This window comes from Actinia tenebrosa, unplaced genomic scaffold (genome assembly GCF_029948245.1).
Source record: "Actinia tenebrosa isolate PJP-AT-01 unplaced genomic scaffold, QUT_ActTen_1.0 PGA_scaffold1__47_contigs__length_23844297, whole genome shotgun sequence".
Taxonomy (NCBI): Eukaryota; Metazoa; Cnidaria; class Anthozoa; order Actiniaria; family Actiniidae; genus Actinia; species Actinia tenebrosa.
In genome coordinates, this window is record NW_028292578.1 from 15,072,795 (window position 1) to 15,091,691 (window position 18,897).

Consider the following 18,897-nt stretch of genomic DNA (forward strand, 5'->3'; position numbering starts at 1 on the left):
ATTCTTCCTCCGGAAACTCGACCGAATCAAATCAAAGTTCCCCTGTTCTTATGAAATGCAAACATGACAGGAGGCAGCAGGAACATTTCTGACTTCGTAGAGAAAAGTCGTCGCTGATTGGTAATTTTCGGATGTAGTTCAATGCTCATGTCACCAGCCAATATCATGGGAAAATTTTCACAAAGCTTGGTTTAATCATGGAGACTAATTGGTGAAGCATAAAACTTGTAAACACAGTTGCTATTATGAAGCTAGCCGTTATGCCAAAATCTAGTTAAGGTCTATGATATGCTTTAAATACAAATACATATATACATACAAGTTTTATCTTAGGTGAGTTAAACAAACAGTTGGTTTCCAATCTAGCCCACCGTACCAATAAATAGAAAACTAATAAATTAAAATGCATGACTGCTGATCACATTGCATTTCAAATCAAAATCAAACGACGTCACTGGATTTGTCAAAATATTAGCCTATCGCTCAGCTTAATTTAGGGTAAGACTCTGAGGTTGAACAACTTTAAAAGATGTGTATTGACATAATTCATATATAATTTTTCTTGCAGATGGCTGAAAATATCAAAATTAACGGTGCTGAGAAAAAAATTGAAAACTTAACAAAACTTCAGCTGATAGGATCAAATATCAATCTCTGAATCGTACATTTATTAATTATGGATTTTTTAAACAGTCGAGTGGAATTACCAAGGTTATTTTGACCGACATTTGCCAGCAAAACGTTCCTTTTAAGATTGCAATTTTTTTAAAGACAAACGTCTTTAGTTTTGTTAAGAATATTTTATGCTCTCTCTGGATGATGGCTCATATCCATTTACGATCGCGAAAAAGGTAACTATAGAACATAAACTATAAATTTTTATTGTAAACACAAATTTTATTTGAACTTTCGTCGATTCGGAAGCTTAGCATGAGACCTAAGCGCGGTGATATATCTCCTGATTTTAATTTTTCTTTATTTATTCTGTGCTCCATTGAACGTATTGACGACTGGCTTCAGTTCCAAGAAATGTTGCTCGGAACTGCGCGCGGAACAAAACAGAAACCAAAAGAGGTTCAAAAGAAGAGGTATGCCGTATTCGTAAGACTTTGATTTATCCCCTTTTTAAGAAAGAAATCAAGCCATAATAATTTTATATATTTTTATTTATTTCAATAAATTGCTTTAATCTTTGTCGTTGGTACTTTATTGCTGTGACTTTTCGCTTTTAATTTTTGAAATAGCAATCAAAGACCCAAGTTTCTCAAGAAGTCAATCAAGTAAAAACCAAAATTTTTTTAACTAAAGTATGACGATGACTCTCGAACACGGACTTGTCGGCTATCAGCACGATGTCGAAAAAGTAAACAAATTTCTTTTTCATCTTTTTCGAGTATAACGTTAGATTTTGGGTTGCTGGAGATCAGATGAAGAATAACTATTGTGGTTTTTATTTGTTCCGACATAGGAATCGAAGAAGGAGAAGGGTCGAGATGGACTCAGCCTAGCATCGTTTCGAGGAAAAAGTAAACGAAAGTTTTCATTTAATTTCGGCCAAAAGCTAAAGCGTGATGGGATGACGAACTAGTTATGCAACTCCGAGGCCCTGAAAAGTTTAACAACGACAACAACAAAAGAAATGCGTAGAAAGGGATTTCAAATAAAGCGACCAAATGCAGAAATCGATCAGACGAAGTAAAGCACAGCGAAAAGGGCAAACATGATTGTGGTACACAAGAAAATGACTGAATGTCGAAAAAGATTAGAAGAAATGGAAGAAATCAGGTAGATAAAAAGACAATGCTATTCCTAATTATTTGTTGAAAATGTAGTTCTTTGTGAAAATGTTTATGGAAAGAACGAGAATATTGTTTGCGCAAACTCGATCATACACTGTCCGCTGGATATTTCGGAGCCAGCGCATATTACAAAACCATGTGAACCGTGTTGAGCGGTTGCAATCGGGAGAGCAAAAGAAGACTCCTTCTCTTCCTCTTGCCTCTTGGTATGTTTTTAACTCTACTCTACGATATTACAAATTTGCTAACGAAAAACTAAATGATTTAAGGAATGTTTCAAGTTTTTTTTCTCAGAAAATCGCCGTTCTAAATTTGTTCAACAGGAAAAATTTCACTGACGTTTTGACTTCAACATCGTCATATATTCCGAATCCGACTTTGCCGCTTACTTACATATGTCTTTGCAATATGTTCTCGGCAAATAACTGAAAAAATGGGTTAAAAAATTACCCGATGTATCATAATTTGTGCTGTCTTTATCTTAAAGTGATATAAATCTTACATAATTTAGCAAAATACTAGCTTGTGTTGAATGTTCTTCTTCTCTCCAAAGCTCGCACAACTTTTAGTGGTCTCAACGCTTTCAAAATTAAGCTTGTATACCCTTTTCAATTCTTTGCATCCCGAACTAAAGCAAACTTTGTCGTCCTCTCGACCTACCAATGTCTCTGTTCTTCCTCCTTCTCTAAACACGTCAGGTAAGCTCTCTTTTCCTCGGCAAACTAAACTCTGTAGCTCGACTTGAAGACCTCCTTTGTGCACGTTGCTCTAATCTCAATTATTTATCTGCAAATTATTGCGTCACTAGATAATTATCATTATACACTAATTTCTATAGAAAATTAAAGGAAAAGGAAAGGTAAAGGAATCAACTCAGTGCATACCATGCTCGAGAAAAGTGCCTCTAGTGCAACTGAGTGGTACGAAAATAGTCTCTTGGAGCGAAACTTGAAGAAGTATCAGGCTATGTACATTCAAAATAAATATGGTAGTAAGAACGAACAGATGAGTTGTACAGAAGATAAAACTAGCTTGAACGTAAATGGTAGGATCATTAAGACGTCTGATACGTTGAAACTTTTAGGAGTTACAATAGATAATAAGTTAAATTTTAATGAGCACATTAATGATATATGTAAGAAGGCAAGTCAAAGGGTTGGGGTAATCATGAGACTGAGAAACTTAATTCCCACCACTGCAAAGTTAGTACTTTTCAAAACAGCCATCCTACCATATTTAACATATTTTCATCTAGTATGGCATTTTTTGTAGGGCTAGTGATACTCGTAGGTTGGAGAGAATCCAGGAAAGAGGATTAAGGGCCGTTTATAGGGACACAAAATCCAGCTATAATCAGTTATTGAATAGGGCGAATTTACCTACACTGTTAAATAGACGTCTTCAAGACATTTGTATTCTGATGTATAAAGTTAAACACACCAAGATGTGTTCCGAAGCTATTAACTAACATGTTCAAACCTCGTGATTCTTGTTACAGCCTTAGAAACTCAGATTTTCTTATACCTAGATTTAACACAGTCACGTTTGGTAAGCATTCCCTTAGATATCTAGGTCCCATACTTTGGAGCAAATTAGACAAAAAAGACAGATTAAGCAAATCCCTAGGTGATTTTAAAAATCGCATCCGTAAAAAAAACCTTACATCTTTTTAAAATTGACAACGGATGTAGAGGGTGTTTTTTATGTAATAGTTGAAAGGCTGATTAGAATTTTATTACATTATTATCAAAACATTAGAATATTTATATTTTATATTTATGAAATAATTTTTTTAGTACTTTATTGAATTAATTTTTGGTCTTAATTAATATCATTGTATATCTTATGATCTTATTTTATTATTATACCTTAGGTGTCCCCTATTAGTAGAGGGTTTTCCCTCAGCTAGTTATTTTCTTGACACGTTAATAAAGTATCTATCTATCTTTCTATCTATCTATCTATCTATCTATCTATCTATCTTTAGATTCATGGATGGCCCTAGTGTAACCTAAATATAATAGATAGCATTTTTCGTACTCTTAAAAACGTGCTATTTCAATCCAAATAGAGTGGATTGACAGATATTGATGCTGTTTCTCCTCCCTAGGAGTCACTCTTTCATTGCTTTCGTTTTCAAATTTTACGAACCTCACAAACCTAGCTATGTTACATTAGGGAACATGGTCGTGGATTCTGCGGTTTCTTAATCGATCAAAAACCCAATATGATAGGAATTCAGGTTAGATCATGCTTAACACTGTCTACTGATGCCCCCAAACATCCACTCAGTATTTAAATTTCATTAGGAAATCGGGACGAAAATTTCAAGTAAGTTCGTATGAACTTCACTAGGTCCTAGGGTTTGAAGAAATTTCAAAATGATCAAAAAACGAGCATCTTCATGAAAAACTGCAATATCTTTCCACCGTTTTAATTTAGTGCCACCAAATTCAAGCACATACATTCTAGATAACTGTACTAGATGTCCTCAAAATTCCATGCAACAATATTGAGTATTTTTTGAGTTAGAAGGATTTTCTTGGCCAAAGTTGTCGAAATGTGCGAAACCGAAAAGTAGCTGTTTTGAGCAAATCTAACCATTCCAAGCGGATAATGATAACTTCTTACAAACATTGAGGATAGGAATGGATTTTATACCAGTTGATAAGAGGTTTCTTTCACACACTACACCAAAAGTGGAGGATAAAATAACATAATTCTAGGAAGTTATGATTTTTTATATGTACCCCTGTAAAATGACGCTCACGTTACAAATGGGAAAGTTAGGGTTAAGTTGGAATAAAGTTTTTTTCAGGTTCCATTTTGTTCGCGAAACTGAATCTCTTGCCATGAATAGAGTCAATTCGGTGAATCCTAATACACAATTGAGTTGCTTTCGCTAAATTGCTTGTTTTGAATTTTTAATCTCCAACATTAAAATGTTACAAAAGGGAACATCGGCGAAAAACACCGAAAATATAGCTTCTTCTCCGGGACTTTTTTGTTATGTAGAAATCGAATATACGCATCACCAACTTGTTAGATAGTTGGTACGAGTGTAGAATGGTGCCTCGTTTTTGGGAATACGGCGTTTCTCCCTTGTTTTATCTGTAAGCATTTAGATACATTATTCGCACGTTTTTCCTTTCATATGTTAGTAATCTTTTATCTGTAAAAAATTAAAGCTACTTCTAATAGTAACATCAGTTCATTATTTTCATCATTGCATTCGTTTAAATGGTTTCATTATTGCATTAGCGCATTTACGTAAGAGCCTCATCGCTTTTATATGACTAACAAAACGAAGGATGTTTGACACTTTCGTGAGTTTTGAACCTTAACACATTTTGCTAAATAACCTTGCTTTACAAACTCAAGGCAGTTAAGGTGCTGACACACGGTGAAACATTGCATGCAGCATTACATGCAAAAGGACTGTCGTAGCGTGTGTCTACCACAAACTTGTTGCACGCAACGTTGCATGCAACAAATCTGAAGTTGAATCGCGCTAGTCTACTTTTGCAGCGTTGCGCGCAACAAATTTCATCATGTGAACATGTCTGCAACATTACCTGCAGCATTTTGAAATTTAAAGCGAAAAAGCTTGCACCAAATTTATGACTGCGGACCAAAAAACTTAACATAGCAGGCTGACACAAGCGATGTTGCATGATTTTATTCCAATGTCACTCCGATTCAAATTTATTGCTTGCAATGTTGCGCGCAATGTTGCACCGTGTGTCAGCAACTTAAACGCCATTGAAATCTTGATGATAACATAAAGGCCATAACTATAATGAGTAAAGCTGAAGTTACTTGCACTACTTCAATCGTTTGTTGCATTGCACTGTGTAAAAATACCATTAAACGTCAAGCAAACAAAACACAACCGAACACTGGGTATCACTAGCACTAATAACGACTTCTAAAGTAATGTAAAACTTAGTTAAGAAGTAGGATAGAGGCCAAACTACTTTGTGGCTGTATTTATTTCGATAAAAAATATTGTAGTTTTTAGTCAAAACTCTGTGTATGTGCAATTGGTGTAAAATATTTGTTATCAGTTTCAAAGAACATCATAACAACACAAGACTTAGTAAAAGGTTACATTAGGCAACTATTACTGCAAGTGGTCGTAATACTCTTTTTAAAATCGATTTTAATCCCGGAAAAACATTTCCTAAAAAGAAAACAGTAAGCTAATGGTGTTCTCTAAGCATTCCGATCCACCATATTGCACTTTTTATTTAAAAAGAATAAAGAGGAATGACAAAAAATTGAAGGCAAATATGGAGTTACATAAGGGAACTATCGAAGTAACTGGTTTTAGTACACTTTTTAAAATCGATTTTTATCCCCAAAAAACTTTCTCAGAAAGTGAACAACTATGATAATACTCTTCAAAAAGCATTGCGATTTACCATATCACCTTTTTTATTTGAAATAAATAAAAAGAAATGACAGAAAATTGAATGCGAATGTGGAGTTACATAAGGGAACGCCTTGAGTTACAAAAGGGAACCTCCGGTTACATTAGGGAACGTGTCAGGTTACATTGGGGAACATCAAGTTACATTAGGGAACTCGTGAGGTTACATTAGGGATCGTGATCCCTTTTGTAACCGCAATGAGTTACAAAAGGGATCAAATGTTACAAAAGGGAGCGTGTCAAGTTACATTAGGGCCCCATGAATCTAACTATCTATCTATCTATCTATCTATCTATCTATCTATCTAACTAACTAACTAACTAACTAACTAACTAACCAACTAACTAACTAACTAACTAACTAACTAACTAACTAACTAACTAACTAACTATCTATCTATCTATATGAATGCCCATTACCTGCCTAGTTGTTTTTTGCTTGTTTATTATTATATCGTATAGTTTTTTATATATTTTTTAATTTTTTAAGCACGAGTGTAAAAGAGTGATTCAACTGATAAACATTCCGCACGACAGGAAATGAATTCGAAAGTGTAGTGAAAGCCAGCAATAAACCTCGATGCGCAATTCCATTTAAGACTAAATGTGATTTTTCAAAAACTTCCTTTCGTCTTAACCGCATTTGAAGAAAGCTTTCGTAGACCTTTGAATTTCAATATGCCAACAATTAAGAATTGGAGTGCACTATTTGATTTGGTTTTATGGAGTTAATGTGTTTACCCCTAACAATATAGTTAGTACTCTAACTATGATCCTAATGACTTTTTACAGGTATATTAATTATGGGACAACGGCACTAGCCGTCTGCACAAGGTCTGACTGTAAGAACCATTCAACAAAGTAAGTTATACCAAATATTGATCGTATTCAATAGAAATGCAACACTTTGTTTTCAGCAATCTGGTTTTCCGTTTAGGCATCTTGTTTTAACTGCGGAAAGTAAAAATGTCTTCCAGAGGGCACCCTATACGACAACCACAACAGGACCCACTAAATGCTGTAAGTTTTACATTTACTTTACATAACTGGTTATTGAATTAAGTGGTTCCCAACAACTCTCTCTGTTTTTTTTAGGGACATAATTTCAACCGTGAACTTAGACATGGCGTTTCTACGAGTGGACAGCCTGTACAACAACCACAGCACGACCCATTGAACGCTGTAAGTTTTACATTTACTTTACATAACTGGTTATTGAATTAAGTGGTTCCCAACAACAACCACAGCAGGACCCATTGAATGCTGTAAGTTTTGCATTTACTTTTTTTAACTCAATAAATTATTGAATGCCTTCCAACAACTAATTGTTTCCCCCCCAGGAATATCATTTTATCGGTAATCATAGAAATTTCCACGTTTCTACGAGTGGACAGCCTGTACAACAACCACAGCAGGACCCATTGAATGCTGTAAGTACACTAAAAGCAAATACATTATGCGAAATATTGAAATGCTGAATATTGTGTTCCACTGAGTCAATTGAAACCCACACTCTGAACGCAAGGGTATACGGAGAATTCACTAACGAGTACTACAGCAGTTTTATTTGAAAGTTCCAAATTACTGCTGTGTTCCTTGAGTGCACACTCATTTACTCAGGGTTAGCCTCGAATCAGTGTCTAAATATTCACAAATACCAACGGTGATTTCAAAGTAAAGAATGCACAACTTCAACAAACACTGTGAAATTCTACGGCCTTTCACTGGAACACAAGAATATTCTGCACAAATTCGCGGCTAATCCTGAGCAACAGAGAACTCGAAACTGGAGTATTTAACAGAAAAACTGAACGTTAATAATTATAACGAGAAATTTATCGTGACAGGGAAAAAATCATGCACTACATGATGAAAGTTAACTTCCCCGCCCTGTCAAGGGGAGTTGGGGGTTTCATTTGGCTAGTGCATTAAAGTTTCCACAGAGTCGCCATAGTTGTAAAGACTGTTTTGTTTACCATAGGAAGCTATTAACAGAGACGTCGACAGAAGTATCAGAAGAATGTCAGAAAGAATACCCCCAGAATTATAGAACCTCCACCGCGCACAATAAGCCTGAAGCGAGATGACGTTTTACCCCCGTCTCTAGACCATAATCCTTTTCACATTGCTTTTGTTCTTTAATTATGACTATTGTTCCTGTATTCTCTAAGGAATCAAAAATTTTAATATGAAAGAATTTAAAAAACTATTATGGTATAGAGTCGGGGGTAAAATGTCATCTCGCTTCAGGCTTATTGTGATAAACATAAAGTGAGTAGCTTTTCTACAACAATAGCTTATTCAATAATGAAGGCAAATAATAAATAATAGTGACAAGGAGAAAATGATTTTAATTAATATTTCAATTACGGTTTGGATTAAATGCAAGATAAGTCAATTTTGGATAGAGGTGAATTAGAATTCAGTACCGAGGATGTTACCAAGAAAAAGCAACTTTAATTGAGAATAGACCTTTTTAACTTCGTATGCAAATTGACCATTTCAGATCATGACATTTCCTTGAGAATTATTCTCTAAGTGGCATCACATGGTCTGATATTTGCAAAACAAACGAAGCTAAATAGGTCTTGCATGGTGCTCAAGTGTGCCAGGGTGCATTTATTTTTTAAATACCTTTCACACTTTTTTTTAAGTAAACGTCCAGCTAAATTTCAAACACTATCATCTTAAAATTGATAGAGACGACTCATTTTTTCAAAAAAAGTTCACATAGTTGGCATTTGCAAATGATGAAAACTCATAACAAGACATGCGGATAATATGGGGCGTGGCAAAACGAGCCCCCTCAATCATTTTATTCCTGCTACGGGCCTGTTATCTAAGTAATAATCTTATTATCTTACGATTTATTCTTCATTCTCTGATGCTGGTTTGTTATCTGATTTTCTCATTGCAGGTTAGAATGAAACTATGGCGTATCCAGGATTTGAATTAGAATTATTAAACATTACTTAAATAAACGAGCAGGAGTGTTTTATCGGGTATAAAACACGAGGCGTAGCCGAGTGGTTTTAGACCCGATAAAACACGATCTGCGAGTTTATTAAACGGCTTAAAAAACTCCTGATGTATGTTCTCATACTGTACCGAATTCTTTACGAAATGAACCAAGTTTGATAGAGAAAATCCCAGTTAAAGTGCGAAGGAAGACGAATCTATATCCGATATAAAACCTCCTTCATGGTCATGATTTCTATTGTGTTTCCTTCATGAATTATTAATGATTTTTTAAATTTATATAGACGGTTTTATCTTTCTATTGAATATTGAATTATAAACTGAAATAAAATTTAGAGATGTGAGTGAATTATCTATTATTGTTGATAACAAAATCATTGTCGGTTTAGTTTATTCTATGTTTGTTACGAGCACTCTATTAATATGTATTAAGATGTAATTTCACGATTAGCACTCGTTTCCCCCCGATGTGAACGAGTGCTATACTGTCGCGAATCATTAGCGCAAAGCCATGGGATTTTTTAAAACAAAAACAAAAACAAAAAACAAAAAAACAAAAAAAAAAAAACCCGGCATTATTCTATCTTAAACAAAATCTAATTTACCTTTTAATTTACCTTTTCATCTTTAGTTTCATTAGAAACACCGACGCAGTTTACACTAGTTTTTAGCTAGTTATATCTTTTTAAACAAAATCCCTTTTTTAAATATTTTTAATCAGTTTCAATCTTTACCAGACGTACCACGAAAAGTAACCGATTTAATAGCGAAATGTTCATATTGGCCATTTTAGAAACAAGGTTGAAGACTGGGAACGAGTTTTAGAATTAATCTGGTCAAAAAATAAACACCATAACAAGAAAGAATACATCGAAATAGTAAATTTCTGGAGTTTCAAGATTTTGGGTTTCATATGTTTTGTGTAGCAACTTCCCAAACATTTCAAAAATTACAAATGTATGGTTACTGGGGACGCGTGTCCCTAGTAAACATACATTACTTCGTAATTTTTCATGTTTTTGAATTTTTATAATTTAGCTGTCACTTAGCCAATTGAAGCTATAATGCAGAAACCTGTTAAATTTTATGTGCTCCTTCTAGTCATGGGAATATTTTTCAAATAGGATTAATTATCAATCTCTTCTATATTTTCGTTCCCAGTCCTTCACTCGTTTCTTAAGTGGCCGATTCATATGTGTTATAGATTGATTTATTCGTGCTCTCGCTAGTACAAGTTCTGAATCACTGTTTACAAACTAGATCATTATATATCAGAGTACAGTCACGTGATCAGTATGACATTAACAATCAGATATATGACAATATGCAGCAAATTTATTATTAATATTATTTTTTATCATTTTTGTTATGGATTTTAAAACATGTTTTCATTTGATCTAAGAATCTGTGTTTGGCTTCATTTCCTTTCCCAATTTGTTTAGTCCAATTAAAAAAAAATTGTGGTTAAAAATATCTTTTGCGAGAAAAGTCGAAAGTATAACAGCGTGTCTATACTATTGTTTTCAAACTCCATTGAGTGCAAAATCGCGTGTGCGAACAGGTGTACTGAAACTATGACAAAACATCTTTTAGACCTGCAACTTGATTTGATCAATCATCGCTTTAAAAAATTAAGAGCCAATGAAAGTGAAGCTTGTATAGATGTATTGAAATCATAACCTTTGAATGGCTTCAATAACATCACAATAATGGCGGACGACATCGCAAAGCAAGAAACGCAAGTTCTCATATACAAGGACTCATTCCATCCTTGCCATGTTCTTGAAACTCTTAGAAGTCTTTATCAACGACAGAAAATGTGCGACGTCGTTGTGGTAGTAGAGAAAGAAGAAATATTCTCGCACCGACTAATATTAGCCGCGAATAGTTCGTACTTTTATTCGATGTTTACGAATGGAATGAGCGAAACAAATCAAACTCGAATTACATTAAAGGAAGTGGACTCCGAAGCCGTCAGACAATTAATAGACTTTTGCTATACTTCAACTATAGAAATCACTGAAGAAAATGTACAAAATTTATTATCCGTCGCTAACTTGTTACAGTTTACTACGATTATCGAGACGTGTTGTAGTTTTCTAAAAAATCAACTTCATCCATCCAACTGCCTTGGAATAGGAAATTTCGCCGATCATCATGACTGTACTGAACTTAAACTCGCAGCTCTTAACTACGCCGAAAAGAAATTTCTTGAAGTTGCAAAGACGGACGAGTTTTTGTTGGCAACTTATGATCAAATTTCTTCGATACTAAAGAGCGACTCACTTAATGTTGTTAGCGAAAAGGATGTATTTGATGCAGTGCTCTTGTGGACTAGACATGATTTAGGTGAACGAAAAGAGCACCTTCCTTCCCTCCTAAAATACATAAGGTTGCCTCTTCTGGCTCCAAAAATATTAGGTGAGTTTTTGTATACTTTTGGAAATATTATTTCATTGCAGATATTCTTGATTTTCCATCCATTTTTTTTTACTTGCAATACCTTGAAAATAGTCGTTAAAAAAATCATAATCGTAAAATGAAGATGTAGTGTTATTTTTTTCCAGTCTTGAAAAAGTCTTCAAGGATATATCCCGCTGTTTCCATTACAAAAACCATTCCTTTTTGATAGAAATTATAAAAAATTATGAAAATATTGGATTATGATTACATTATTTTTTTCTCTCTTTTTTTTAAATTTTATTCTTCATTACTTGTAAGAGGAGATAAATGGTGATTAATTATGGGAATCGAATCAAGCCTCAAAGAAAAAAAGAAAAAAAAAAAAAAAAAAAAAAAAGAACAGAAAAGAAAAAGAAAACCTGGAATGGAACAACCCCTCTTTCAAGATATTTGGAATTCAGTTGCTTTTAAGCCTTTTGCTTCCATTTTCGTGGCTAATGGCAACAATGAAATGTAGATAATAACATTTAGCCCATAAAGTAGGCTTGGGGGTCTACTTTATTAGTTTAACTATTATCTTATTTTTAAAAAACTAATATTGCACAGATATCAATCAAAATATTATTTACATCTGCCGATCAAAGTAAATATATTATATAAATATGTCAAAATATTTTTGACATCTAGTATATTTCTTCAAAAATGACAAAAATGAATAAAAAGATCAAAGAAATTATGGAAATTAAAAGAACTTAATATTTTTTTCTTGATCTTTGCAACTGACAAATACATTTTAACAGATTCAATGCATCACACTTTTATAACTTCTTAATCTTTTACATATTTTTCCAGTTGACTGTATTGAAAGTGATGATCTTGTCCAGGAAAGTGACATTTGCATGAGAATAATTAGCCAAGCCAAGAACTTCCACCTTCTTCCTGAGCGTCGTGACAAGATGCAAGTGCCATCGACACCACGTCAGATGGACCATGGTGCAATGATGTATGTAGTAGGAGGGGAAATTCACAACCAGGTGTTTAATACTGTTCAACGATACAACTTTGAGACAGAAAAGTGGGATTTTCTTCCCAATATGCATCAGCGACGGGACGGTGTTGGGGTTGCACATCATGCTGGACGTATCTATGCAGCTGGAGGTATGTGCCATGATGGTGGTGAATATTATTTATCCAATTTTTCATCAAACTTTTGATTTTCAGAGATGCATCTGTCAAAAAACTCTTTTTTTCTCTATTGCTTGTAAAACAACATTTAGGAATATATTTCTTTAATTCAAAGCTAAAAATTATGTTCAAGCATTAATAATTATATCATAATACTTTAAATTTACCAGTTTGAATCATAATTTATGAACACGCAGGATATTGGGAAATCATGAGAAGCTAAATCATGAGCAGTAGGCAGTCAGCACAAAATTATAATATACTATATTATCATGGTTATGATTTCTAAATTTAGGATTATAATATCATTATAACATTATAATTATAATATAATTATACAGAGTACTTAATATACTTGAATAATTTAAATTAAAATTTGTTAAAATTAAAAATTTTTCAGGTTGTGATGGAGATGTAGCACTCAGTTCTGTTGAATGCTTTGACGCAGCAACTCAGAAGTGGTCATTTGTACAGCCCATGGCATGTGGTCGGCATGCCTTCAGCCTGGTTGAGTTAGATGGTTGGTTATATGCTGCGGGAGGTAGTGACTTTTCAGGGTCAGAATATAATACCGTTGAGCGTTATGACCCAGTCAGGTAGGGATTAAATTGAAAGCTAACAATAATAAGAGAAAAGAAAGAAAGAATGAACTAAAGAGAAAGAAAATTGAGTCATCATAATGCTAAGTTTTAAGAAGGATTGACTGTTTTTTTGGAGGGAACTATAATTTTTTTTAACATTACAATACAATGTCAAAAAATAAATTATAAATTATAATATACAAATCAAAGTAGAGAAAAAGAAAGTGAAAGCTGCATCCATGCCTATTTCGAGTAGTAAGTAAGAGATATAAACTGATCATTGGAAATAATACCTCCAATATTTCTTAATGTGTAAGCATTTTGTTAACTGCAGAGACATGTGGAATTCTGTTACACCTATGAGCACCATGCGAGAAGGAATATCCATGGTAACATTAGATGGAGCTCTTTATGCCATAGGAGGCGACAGTGGCCTGACCATACTCAATTCAATGGAACGATATGATCCTAGAATCGGCCAATGGAGTGCTTGTATACCCATGGGATACAGACGACGATACTTTGGAGCAGCAATTCTTAAGAAGAAAATTATGGTAGTTGGTGGAAGTGATAACGATGAGGATCATAATTCATTTGAGTGTTACGATCCAAGAATGAACAGATGGATGTCGCTACCACCTTTATCAATGCGTAGGGAGAGTCCTGCAGCAGTGGTGACTGATGATCAACTCTTAGCAATAGGAGGAGCTTTCATGAATGTGGAGACTGATTCAATTGAGAAATATGACCCTCTTAGTAATAAATGGGACAAGTTTCAGCCACTTCCTGGTCCTTTAGAAGGCATGGGAGTGATTGTAATGTAGTGTGGCACCATATTCAACATCAACAGAAATAGTTAACTCTATTCTAGATAAGAGACAGTTGAGACAACATAAGCTTGGACAGACATTCGAGAAAACTCAAGGGTGGATCCAGGAATTTCTTAGGAGGATATTATGCGGCACTTCAAGAGAGTATAAGTGAGTAATTAATGCATTAGGGAGGTGTCTGGTGCACCACAGGATACCTGCCCCTGTTACTGTTCTTTATGGACCATTATGATGTTAATGACAGTGTTGCTATACTTTATTACCCTGCAAAGACTTTTCCCCATTTTCTCTTTCTGATCAAAAAGCGCAAAGTCTTTGGACTTTCTTGATACCCTGGGGTCTCTCGTGATCCCAGTCATAGGTTTTATTTTCATGACGATGAAACCTATGACCAAGAAGCACTGTAGCATGAGAACCTCTGGAACACCCTTTAGTTGGGAATATAATATTTATAGATAGTCAAAAAACAATTTATGCCCAGAAAAGTACAAAATTAGACCAAGAAATATTTAAAAATAAGGGAAAATAGAAACTAAGTTTAAATAATTATATGAATTGAGGTATTAGACATGTATTTAAGTACATGCATCTTAAAACAGATTAAATAAAAGTATGAACTGATATTGAGAGCATGGTCTACATTTAACATAAATAAAAATAAACTTGTTAAAAACTTTTGCTTGTAGTTTAGGGTCATTGTTTGAATTTATAAAAGATTTGATGTTTGAACACATGGTGGATTGAAAAAATACTACAAAGTATAGAGAAGCTACAAAAGTTATTAACTAAAAACTTCAAATAGGTATTTCCTTTACTTCATAATACACTTAGGGTTCCAACTTTCCTGATGAATAAAAATTACTCACATTTTCCTGATATTTCACTAACAATACTTCATTTTTCACTGACTTCAGAGCAACCAAAGTCACAACCAGGTAGTCATTATCTCCTATAGCATAATTCCAGAGGAATCCCAATTTCTAAAAAACGTTTTTTTTTTGTATTCTCTGACTAAAAAATTACCTGACTTTTGGCACATCTTTAAAAAAGGTTTTCTGAACAAATACAAAATAATATTTACTGACAACTTAGTGGATTTGCAAGACTTTTGCAGGTCAGCAGGAATGGTGCTTGATAAATAATAGCAATCAGATGGAATAACGGTTAGACAAAAATAAATTGGAGTGAATTTTAAGGTATTTCTATGAATAGGAATAACCCACAGATCTTAATCAGTGGAACAGAAACAATATGAAATTATATAATAATTATATGTATAATTCTATCGTCATGCATTACTATAATAGTAAATCTATTTCTAATGTATAGTAATACTACCTAGATCTCCTTGATCTGTGAGATGTGGGACCAACAGTACTTGAAGCTGGACCTTTACCTTTGCTAGTAACATCTATAAAAAATCAGAACATCAATTTTATTGAACCCTAAAATCCTCTTGACTGATCTGAGTAAGGGACAGCTACTTGAATATCAAATTGGAATATACTATGTTGGGTTTTGTGGAAGAAGAAAAGCCGGACAACTTGCAGAACCCAGAGAAACACCCTTGAACTAAGGGAGAGACCAACAAAAAAGGCAAGTCCAAAATTTGAACCTGAAAGCCCAGAAATTAAACAATTAAACTTAAAAAACTGTCTTAGATAAGAAATTAGCTTTTTGGTGTTGTTCTGCTTAGGACAGATGGATTTCATAATGTTGCTGATACTCACTTGATCTTGATGATGGCAATACAGGAACATCATGAGTCCAAGGAGCACCACAGTTTTTGTTGGGACACATATGCTGTGCTCTGAAAAATATCATAAATTAAAATCATTATACCAAACCATTAACTTCATTTAGGTGCAGTAGTGTTATGTGGTCATTTTGGGTACACAAAGGGCCCTAATATACTTTTTTGACTTGGGAATATTTTCAGAGGCAGCCCAAAAAAGGAGAAACACAAACAATATTTAATAGACTTGGGAGTACAATAAGGGTTGGCAATACTTTACCTTCCTGCAAAATATTTTCCAGCACAATGCTTGTGGAGTTTTCCTTCACACTGTTCGCATGTTTGACACTATCAAATAAAATTAATTCAAAGATTGGAATCAAGGCCTGGTTGCATAAAATTCTTTTAAGATAAGACAACCCATAAGTATTGTTTTTAGTACAATGGAACAATTCCCACAACACAATGTTTGGGGACTAACCTTAAGGGCAATCTTCTTGCACATCATACACTCCACTATATCATCTTCATAGACTCTCCTTAGGTACTGCTCCAATTCTAGCATTGCTCTTCCTCCAAGAGAGTAAATACCTGAAGACTACAATTTTTCAAATATTTTTTCAATACATAGTCCCATACACACCTTGGCCCAGTCATACTTGTATGAAAGGTGAATACACTATACAATGGATAACTCCTGATAAAGTGGATAAGTTGATGCTGTTATCTAATAAATTTATCCACTGGATAAGGATTTATTCATCGGATAGCACTATCCACCCTTTGTATAACTGGGCCCTGTACTAAAGAATATCTTATACAACTTACACTTTTACAAGTCAGCAATTTTTTTATTTGCATTCCAAATTATAAACTGTTCAGTTGAGAACTCAAAATAGAAAGTCAGTTAAGATCGGAAAAAATAGATCACCATCCTATTGGGAAGATGTGACCAGTGCTTGAAATAGCGGCTTGCCAATGGCCAAATCTAAGGTTTTGTATGCAAAAATAATGATGCACTGATAAATGAATAATGAGATGACATGCAAAATTTACTGGAATGACCTCCTTTTACCATGCTCCTTTACTATGGCAGGCTGAAAAATATTTCTATTTCAAGCCCAGTGACCATGCACTGTAATATGTTGGTTCTATCAACATCTGGGGATACGAAGAAGAGAACCAGTGCTCAGAAAGACAAAATAAATTCAGTTACCTCATCCATCCATTTATCAAGTACAAGTCTTTCAAGAAGTTTTTCTGTATAAGAGCAAGCCATTTTCTTTTCAAGGTCTGCAGCACAGTTTATCAGGTCCAACGATGAAACAGTCCCATCGTCAGAATTAATAATTAAATCAATCTAAAATATACATACAGAAGATAACATTAATTTTGTATATGTATATATTATGGCATTGCTAGGGGTCCCAAGAATAGAATAATAGGACAGTACTTACAGCTTTTTTAAATAATGTTATATCATTTGGTGAATAATCAGTAGCCATCTTAGAATGTTCATCTTCCGTTGTGTTTATCTGAAATAAATATTTTGTTCATTTAACAAAATGTAACATTGAACATTGATAACAGTGAAGTGTATATATGACAGGCCTGGTCTATTGGTGTAGCGTTCGCTATGTTTGTGAAGAGAAATAGGCTTCATAATCAACAGAAATAAACAACTTTACTATTTCGAAATCCTCACATGGCACACTTACTAAAGTATGCATGCGCGTGCTAGCTAATTCCTTAGGGGGGTAGGGTCATTACAATATGCCGATATTACATTGGCATTTTTGAGGTTTGTGCGGAAAAATATTAACGAGTAGGACATGCTGCATCATGGGGCAGTTCAGTTTTAGAGGGCATTTACTAGCTGGTAATGTGCATTGGTATGTTCAATACAAAAAGTGAATAAAAAGAAAACTTGGCTGCTGTGCAAAAAAGGTTTGAGCTGTATACTGACATTTAGGAATTCGAACTCTCAGTAGAATGATGCCTCAACAAAGACGTAATGGCTATTAAATATGTGCATATAATTTATGTAATCATACAAAAAGTGACCCGAATATTTCCTGGAACTGCCTGAATGAAGCCACTACGATGTGGTTTCCATACCACCCTCCCCCCTCCATCCCCAACCTCATCTCCCTCAGACACAAACAATTCTTACCAGTCCAAAGTAAAGCACTCCATTATCTTCTGAAACTACGTGTCTTATCTCAAGAAACAACGGCTTTAGACTTCTATTTACTGTGTTGATAAATCCCTGGAATTGATCGTCGGAACAGTCCTCTAAACAAACAACAAACCAAAATTGCATGACTCAAATTAAAGTGGTGGCTAGATTTTTTTCGTTAAACTCCCTTACCATCATAAGCTTCGCAAGATTTTTGATAAATAGTCTTTATCTCGCCCTCTTTCATGAACTGACGTGACATTAACGTCCTTAGGAAGAGTCTGTGAGCATTTTTCATCGACATTCTGCACCGCACTTCACATACAATTCTCTCAAGTCTTTCTCGTTCTTCTTGTCAACTTCCCTTGGCGGGAAAACATCCCCAGCGGACTTCTGGGATATATTTACCACAGGAATCCCAAAAACTGTTGGCTTTTAAAAAATCTTGAGAAGAAAAATCGAAAGCGAATCTAGCATTCAAAGCATGAAAGTTAATATTGTTTTTCAAATATATTGTAGTAATACCAGGGTTGTATTTTTTCACACTTTTTAAACAAGGCATTTTTAGTTTTCAAAGTTTGTATGTTTTTTTTGTTATTGTTGTTGTTGTGTTTTTGGGTTTCTTTTACTACTCTTATTTCGTTATACTTTTTTCCTTGAACTAACACTTTTTGAGTTTCTTTTGCTACTCAAAAGGGAAAGATTTTTTTGACATTTATATTTTTAGGTGGGGGGGGGGGGGTAGGGGAGCTTAGTAGGCTCATCCGGGTTATT

General features: G+C 34.3%; 3 protein-coding genes across 7 annotated transcripts; 2 read left to right on the forward strand and 1 right to left on the reverse strand.

Annotated features, from left to right (window-relative positions):
* Positions 1-568: 568 nt before the first annotated feature.
* Positions 569-9,559, forward strand: LOC116293593 (uncharacterized). 5 transcript variants are annotated; one of them, XR_004196829.2, is made up of 8 exons: positions 569-851; positions 1,021-1,088; positions 1,245-1,363; positions 1,469-1,785; positions 7,024-7,092; positions 7,169-7,251; positions 7,327-7,413; positions 7,572-7,623. XR_004196829.2 is itself a non-coding variant. In XM_089032773.1 (6 exons), exons 3-6 carry the CDS (start codon positions 7,198-7,200, stop codon positions 8,279-8,281), a joined length of 300 nt encoding a protein of 99 aa, XP_088888899.1. In that variant the 5' UTR covers positions 1,714-1,785; positions 7,024-7,092; positions 7,169-7,197; the 3' UTR covers positions 8,282-9,559. The 5 variants fall into 5 exon arrangements, 2 of the variants coding, with proteins under 2 accessions (XP_088888899.1, XP_088888900.1); XR_004196831.2 differs by lacking the exon at positions 1,245-1,363; XM_089032773.1 differs by lacking the exons at positions 569-851; positions 1,021-1,088; positions 1,245-1,363 and adding an exon at positions 8,213-9,559 and having other exon boundaries at positions 1,714-1,785; positions 7,572-7,661.
* A 155-nt stretch (positions 9,560-9,714) lies between these two features.
* LOC116293603 (kelch-like protein 20) lies at positions 9,715-14,887 on the forward strand. The gene is made up of 4 exons (XM_031701052.2): positions 9,715-11,631; positions 12,466-12,771; positions 13,199-13,394; positions 13,714-14,887. The coding sequence occupies exons 1-4, from the start codon at positions 10,920-10,922 to the stop codon at positions 14,201-14,203; spliced, it is 1,704 nt and encodes a 567-aa protein (XP_031556912.1). The 5' UTR covers positions 9,715-10,919; the 3' UTR covers positions 14,204-14,887.
* Positions 14,888-15,002: 115 nt separating this feature from the next.
* LOC116293604 (non-structural maintenance of chromosomes element 1 homolog) lies at positions 15,003-18,495 on the reverse strand. Its single transcript, XM_031701053.2, has 8 exons — positions 18,316-18,495; positions 18,118-18,239; positions 17,402-17,479; positions 17,161-17,304; positions 16,426-16,542; positions 16,225-16,292; positions 15,940-16,019; positions 15,003-15,620 (listed from the first exon to the last, which is right to left on the reverse strand). The coding sequence occupies exons 1-8, from the start codon at positions 18,425-18,427 to the stop codon at positions 15,544-15,546; spliced, it is 798 nt and encodes a 265-aa protein (XP_031556913.1). The 5' UTR covers positions 18,428-18,495; the 3' UTR covers positions 15,003-15,543.
* Between the last annotated feature and the right edge of the window lie 402 nt (positions 18,496-18,897).

Excerpts from the sequence above, each read along its gene's own strand:
- LOC116293593 (XM_089032773.1), top strand. The coding sequence starts at position 7,198 with ATGTCTTCCAGAGGGCACCCTATACGACAACCACAACAGGACCCACTA. Across the intron at positions 7,252-7,326 it reads AACAGGACCCACTAAATGCT|GGACATAATTTCAACCGTGA; the intron begins GTAAGTTTTACA and ends TGTTTTTTTTAG. Across the intron at positions 7,414-7,571 it reads AGCACGACCCATTGAACGCT|GAATATCATTTTATCGGTAA; the intron begins GTAAGTTTTACA and ends TTTCCCCCCCAG.
- LOC116293603 (XM_031701052.2), top strand. The coding sequence starts at position 10,920 with ATGGCGGACGACATCGCAAAGCAAGAAACGCAAGTTCTCATATACAAG. Across the intron at positions 12,772-13,198 it reads ACGTATCTATGCAGCTGGAG|GTTGTGATGGAGATGTAGCA; the intron begins GTATGTGCCATG and ends AAAATTTTTCAG. Across the intron at positions 13,395-13,713 it reads GAGCGTTATGACCCAGTCAG|AGACATGTGGAATTCTGTTA; the intron begins GTAGGGATTAAA and ends TGTTAACTGCAG.
- LOC116293604 (XM_031701053.2), bottom strand. The coding sequence starts at position 18,427 with ATGTCGATGAAAAATGCTCACAGACTCTTCCTAAGGACGTTAATGTCA. Across the intron at positions 17,305-17,401 it reads TAACATTATTTAAAAAAGCT|ATTGATTTAATTATTAATTC; the intron begins GTAAGTACTGTC and ends TGTATATTTTAG. Across the intron at positions 16,543-17,160 it reads TTGATAAATGGATGGATGAG|TCTTCAGGTATTTACTCTCT; the intron begins GTAACTGAATTT and ends GAAAAATTGTAG.